Source organism: Entamoeba invadens (assembly GCF_000330505.1).
Source record: "Entamoeba invadens IP1 unplaced genomic scaffold scaff_1105074726547, whole genome shotgun sequence".
NCBI lineage: Eukaryota > Evosea > Mastigamoebida > Endamoebidae > Entamoeba > Entamoeba invadens.
This window is the reverse complement of record NW_004191693.1, coordinates 13,653-20,463: the sequence shown is the minus strand read 5'-3', so window position 1 is coordinate 20,463 and position 6,811 is coordinate 13,653. Positions and strand designations below refer to the sequence as shown.

Genomic DNA, 6,811 nt, shown 5'->3' with positions numbered 1-6,811 from the left:
TCATTTATTGATAGTTTGTATGGCTGATATTCATCATAAATATGATTTCTGTTTTCATCTTCATCTATTTGTTCAATATTATTGTTTAAACTCCATTCTGAATTATTTTTGATATTATCATAATTATTAATCATGTATTCGTTTTCTCTTTTATTCTTAAGTTGTTCATTAAGATAATTATAATATTCTTGAGATATTGCTTCATCATCCATTTCGGTATTATGTTTTAAACTCCATTCTAAATTCTTTTTATCAAATTCTTTTTGAATTTTTACGTCATCTAAATCTTTAATTAATGTTGCTTTTTTATTAATTAATCCAAAAGTTTGTTTATTAGTTTTATTTAATTTATTGAAAACTTTTGATAAAAATGGTTGTTCTAATTTAATAGAACTTTTCTTATTGTCTTCAATTCTTTTTAATTGAGCTTCTAATTTTGCTTTATAATGTAAATATAAATCTCTTGTGTTAATACCCAAAGCAATTAATTCTTTTCTACATTCTTTGTTATTAATTTTAGTAGATGCTGATTTAATAGTTCCAGCTTTAATTGTGAAACAAATTAAAATATCTTCTTCGGAATAGTTATTAGTAAATTGATAAAATTCTTTAATCTGTATTCTTGTGTTGTGCTCATTTTAGGGAAAATATAAATATAAATAATAAAAAATAATTCAAAAATAAACTCGGTACTATATTTCCAAATTTTGGATAATTCAGATTCGCGTACCTCGCGATTTAATTAAAGTATTATAAAATATAGTTTAAAAAGTCATTGTCCTAAATCTACATAATTTATATTCTACAATGGATACTTTTTTTGAGAAATGATTTGGTTATTTATTCATAATAAATATATTTTCCAATAAAATGGATTAAAATCGATAAATCATGTCTTATTAATTAATTGTTTTTAAATAGTTAAGTACCACTTTTTTATTAGAATGAAACCATAATTAATAAAACATAATAACACTAACAGATAAATAAAACAAAGCACTCCATTCCTATGTGATTGGAATGAATGAAGACATGTGAAATTAAAAATCCTTTTGAATTTCGTCGAGGTTTTTTCTAAGTCGTTGATTTCTTGTTGCTATGAGGCTGTCAATTTTGTCTAAAGATACATCCGCGTCAAGATCCGAACGATTCTCAACGTCATCATTGATTGCTATAAAACACCGCGAAACTTGATCAAAGGTCGGCCGTTTGCTGGGATCTTGGTCCCAACAGTTCACAACCATCTCACTGTAATATTTTGGCATTTTTTCATCAACCAGAAGACGCTTGCCTTCTTCAACATGTTTCTTAATATCAAACACACTCTTTAACTCGTTATATGGCTCGACTTGGTAAAATACTTGCCAAGATGTGATTGCAAATGAATAGACATCACCCGCAAATGTGTATTCGTCTTTGAAAGTCTCTGGTGCGGCATAGATTGGCGTGCCGAGTCCCCTGTCCTCATTGTTTTTAATTGTCTTTTTTGTAAATCGTGATGTTCCAAAGTCTGTGATTTTGATAGAACACGCACTATTTGGGTCTAAAGAGTTTACTAACAAATTGTCGGGCTTCAAGTCGAGGTGCATGATTCTGTTCTCATGAAGAAATTGCATTCCGCGTGATGTGTCAAACAACATCCGCACTTTCAATTTGTATGGCATCTTTATGAAGTCACTCTTGTCTGGTGTTAAATATTCACCCAATGAGCCCAGTACAAAGAATTGGATGACCATCGAGACTTGTGGGATGTATGTCACTGACCCCATGTAACTCGCTATGAACGGATTCCGTAATTTACTCATGATCTCACACTCGGATGTTACTTCTTTCTTCAGTTCTGATACTTCTTCTTCATCCAAATTCTCCCATCGGAACTGTTTCACAGCAACAGGAACACTTCGATAACTTCCAATATATACACGACCCATTGCTCCTTCTGCTATCGGCTTTTCTGACATGTTCAACTCGTCCATATCAATAAAAGTTGAACTTGCTGCGTCAGTTTTTATTGTCAAATTGTGATGCATTTGTCTCACTACTCCCTTCCGCAAATTACTCATTTTTTGTTCGTCGTCCACAGACCACGTTTCAAAATCCTTGTCTTTAAGTACTTCCGAAATATTTGTTAATGTGCTTTTACTCTTTGAGAACCAGATAGTGTATGGGATCTTCATGTCTCTAATTTTAGTAGTGCAATTGAGTGTCATATATGTGATCATAGGGACACTGCCTCTTCTTGGAGGTATTATTACCACTTGTGGCTCAAAGTGAAATACATATTTAGGGTTATTTGGAGTGTGAAATATTACCATCATGTATTTGTTCTTTGAATAATTTTTTATTTCCATCTTCTCGAATCGCGTATCTGAAATGGTTGTTGCGGTGTTCAGATTTCCAAAATCCAAATCGATTGGGTCAATTTTATATTTTGCTTCTTTTGATGGAAAGACACGAGTTGAGCCTGCAATGTAAAAATGGTAAATTGGTTGCTGTTGCTTAAACACATCTATATCAGTTCTTCTGTATCTCATACCACATCTCACTATAACTATCACTATGACAATCGTCACTATAGTGAGACCACCAAAAACAACGATCATCCCAATTATCTCTCGAACAGGAAGCGTCTTTTTGTAACACGAAAACTCGTCTTTTGGATTTGTAATATACCCCTCCTCACATATGCAATGTGGTGTGCAATGAGTACCGTTATCACAACTTTCAGTTCGAATGTATTTAGAGTAAACGTCAAAGTACTTGTCTATTTTACCATTACCACATGCAGTGTTGGCACATGTCCCATTGGTAGACTTTTTAAACCCTTGTGTGATGGCACAGCGACAGTTGGCCATACATCCTTCGTTTGAAGCATAACACTCATCGTTTGGGCCAATGTTACCTGCAAAACATTCAGCAGACAGACACAAGTGATTTGATAACACATTTCCACTTGTACAATGGCAATACTGATCACAATTTCGCGTTCCAAAGTAACACAAATCGTAATTAGTGTTTGTTTGCCAAGTACCATTAAAAAAGCAGAGGGAATGACAATCATCTCTAAATGTTATTTTAATTTGTATTACTTTTAATTGATGTTTATAAATTGCACGTTTCTTTGTTATGTTTATTGGTTAAACTGAAGCATTATAGTGTCTCAATAATATAAAAGAAGTAGTTATGTGTCGGTAATGCTTAAAACAACAAACCCTCCAAATCCATCTTTACAAATACACTTTTTGTCGATTGTGGAACAAGTTCCTCGAATTCCGTTGGGGTCATTTTCTCCACAATTGTCGGGGCAAATTACACTGACTAAAAGTTCCATCTCAGCGTTCATTTCTTCGGAAAGGAGAGCAAAATATCTGATGTGCGGTGAACTTGATATCTTAACTAAAACACCATTTTTTAAATCTGATGCTAAAAAGCCATGTCTCTCTCCACTCCACAAACTGACACACTCTGTCTTTTGTGTACCATTTTCGAGGGTGAATTTATTATATTCAGTCAGATAGTGGTTTCTATTCACTTTTCTCCCATCTAAAGCTAAATTAAAGTTTCCTGTAAAATTTACAGTAAAGAGAATCACTTTAAAAAGTTTGTCTTTGAGACATATGGGAAACCCAAAAAATCCTTGTGATTTAAAGGAAAACACTATATCAAGAGAGGAAGACAAGTCGCTATACAAAGAGTCGACATCTTGTTGTGTGATGTCTTTGAATGATTCAAATTGTTTACCAACTCCTTCTTTAATTTCAATTTCCAAATTCAATTCACATATATCTGAAATACTGATGTAAATATAGTAATTAAAACTGTCAGTGCCATACACACCAAAGGGAGAAACCTTGGGGGATTGGATATCTCTTGTCGTGTACGAAGAATTGAGGAGAGTGTATGACAGACAATACCCACTTGAAGCATTTTCTTGTGAATTTGTTATGTCAACCTCAATATCAGATAAACACTCTGAAGTCTTTTTCAAAGATAAAATGAGCTGGTCTTTTGTAATTTTACTCATGTCGACTTTAAACCATTTTCCAAGCCTATATGGATTCTTGTTGTAACAAAAAGAGTGGTCAATATCACTTTTTGAATTCAACAACACTGCTATTTTGTTTCCAAGAATAAGTTCTGTAATTTTGTTTGATGGTGGAAGCCATGACGTTTTTTGAATTCTATTTGGAGCTTTAATACATGTTTTCGCTGAGCTGAGATAAATTGGTTTTGTTGTGTCTTTGGGATCAGTGAAAGTACAATGGAGACATGTATTGTCGTTGTCGTATGTATCGCCACATGTACCTTTGCATGTGTAATCCGACACACAGTTACCCTGACAGCCAGGAGAACAGGTAACTATACCAAGTGTATAGCAGAATACAAGCAATAGCAATGGAATGTACATTGGAGTAAATAAATTATTCAGTTGTTGTGTTTTATTTGGCTTGTGTGTTTTTAATGGACTTTTTTGATAAATTTGGTTTTCATTTGAGATATATATATTTGCACACGTTTTAACCTTGTTGCCGTGATGTTTTTTAATTGCCAAACAATGACTTAATGTTTATGAAAATAAGGGATTGTTTCGAGGACAATAAAAAAACGAGGCGTAATAATCAAAATGGTAATATGATGTGTCTTTTCTTATGAAACGGCCCAATTTTTTACAAGAAGTTATTATAATACACTGAATTCTAAATTTGGAACCGTAAAATTGTTTTTAAAAACATAAAAAACAATCAACTACGATTTTCTTTAGAAACCCTATATATAGAATAAAATGGCTGTATCACAGAAACGATTTTGGGCGTACGATTTCCATTGTCCAAGTCCAAGTTTTATAGGAGAATTGTTACAATAAATACGCAATATACTTATTTCATTGTTATTTGACACGAAACTAAATATAAATAATTGAAATTCAAAAGATTAAAAAGAAAAAACACAAAAAAGACAATAAAGACTAGTTATCTTTAACTTATTTTTATCTTGATCCTTTATAAATTAATTTTTATTTTATAAATCTAATTTTAACAATTAAATCAATACAATCTTAAAAAACTTAATATTAATTAATTTTCAATTAACACTTTTTTTATATGATTTGTTGACTAATATTATTTTTAAAAAAAATAATAATATTATTATTAAAAAATTATCATTTAAAATTTTGATTCACTTTATTGTAATCTTTTTAATTATTTTTTAAGTGTAAATTATTTAACATATTTAATAACTCATTTGTATTTATAGAATTAGTCTTTCATTGATTTATTTTTAGATTATTTTTCTTTAATTAATTTCATAATTAAAATATTTAACAACAAAAAAAGTTATAGTTTTTATATTTATTAATTTATTTAGTACTATTATCTCATAAAATTGGGTTTTACAATAATTATTCAATATGGTATTTTAAATTAATAGCAATATATAATAAATAATATAATTATAATTAATATATATATAGTTTTGTTAATATGTTAACAAATAACCACATTAATACAAACACCTAAAGAACTAACGGGCAAAGGAAAAACGACTGGCAAACTATAAAAATGATTTCAGAAAACCATTTTATAGTTTTTTCAATGAAAATTTTAAAAAATCGGACAAAAAAATAAAAAACTATAATTTAATATAGTTTTATTATTTGCCCGTCATTTTTTCTGTGCCAGAACATTTTTTTATTTGTATCTAAATTGTTATTTTTAACTAAAATTATTACTTATTAGACTTCTGTATTTTGTGTCAAAATCGCTTTTAATAATCAAATTATAAATTGTAGTGTAATAATAGTAAAATAACCCATGAAATATAGTATTTTTTTGATGAGACAGTTTTGGAAAAAAGAACATAAACGAAAAACAAATGGAAATAAACGAAATTGAATTAATTAAATTAAATAAGTATTACAACTAAAAATATGGTTTTATTTATTTTATAAAGCAAAAAACCTTACAACCTGCTGTTGTACAACCAAATAATATTTCGTCATTTTTGAATAAAATAAAACTATATTAAAAAATTATTAGAATATAGTTAAAATTATTAGTTCAAATAATTTTTATTTTACTCAAAAAAAACAATTGTAAAAAAAATAATAAACTTGTTTTTAATTTTTTCTGGTTTTTAATAAACAAAAATGCCACAGATATTTCTTTTTATTACCAATTTCAGTAAAAATAAAGACGAAAATATTTATTAAAAACAAAAAAAGTGTGTATGGTAAAAAACAATGAAATGTAATAAGTTGTTATACACAAGGAAACTTATTTTTTAAACTTAAGACAAGTTAATGGAGCGTGTGATTTTGCGTCTCCCTGCAATGTTTTTAACACTTTTTTTATGTACGCTTGCGGTCGAAGCCGGCAAAAAATGTCAAATGCTCACGGAGTATATATCTGATGGATTCTCCATCCCAAGTTGCGTAGGAAGTGAGGCTAAAAGTGGACTGTATGTCACAACAAAGGCCATATTTTCTGAAAGTGCGGAATGGATGGAAGTCTTTGTAAACGATGGCGGTGTTATTCAAATTCCGACAGGTAAAAGAGTCACCGTAAATACAGAAATGACGGTTTATGGCAACGTCACAGTCACTGGTGAGATGGCCATCGCCACTTTAATAATTAGTAACGTGTCAAACCATTTACACGTTTTCGAGGCGATAAGTGTGGACAGTGTGTCATACAGTTCTCTTTTCAAAGAGATTGCGTTCTTGGCGAAGAATATCATAAAACTTCCGAGCGATTTAAAGAAGGTGGACTGCGGATACACTGATGGGTATTACAGAGTTACAGCGAACAAC

At 30.2% G+C, this 6,811-nt stretch overlaps 2 protein-coding genes across 2 annotated transcripts; one reads left to right on the top strand and one right to left on the bottom strand.

Moving 5' to 3' along the window:
- Window positions 1-1,040: 1,040 nt before the first annotated feature.
- EIN_211620 (serine-threonine protein kinase, putative) lies at window positions 1,041-4,408 on the bottom strand (the record flags this gene model as incomplete). Its single annotated transcript, XM_004183360.1, has 2 exons — window positions 1,041-3,063; window positions 3,213-4,408. 2 exons carry the CDS (start codon window positions 4,406-4,408, stop codon window positions 1,041-1,043), a joined length of 3,219 nt encoding a protein of 1,072 aa, XP_004183408.1.
- Window positions 4,409-6,301: 1,893 nt separating this feature from the next.
- On the top strand, window positions 6,302-6,811 carry EIN_211610 (hypothetical protein; the record flags this gene model as incomplete). The annotated part of the gene is made up of 1 exon (XM_004183359.1): window positions 6,302-6,811. A coding segment is annotated over one exon (510 nt), but the record flags the coding sequence as incomplete, so codon positions are not given.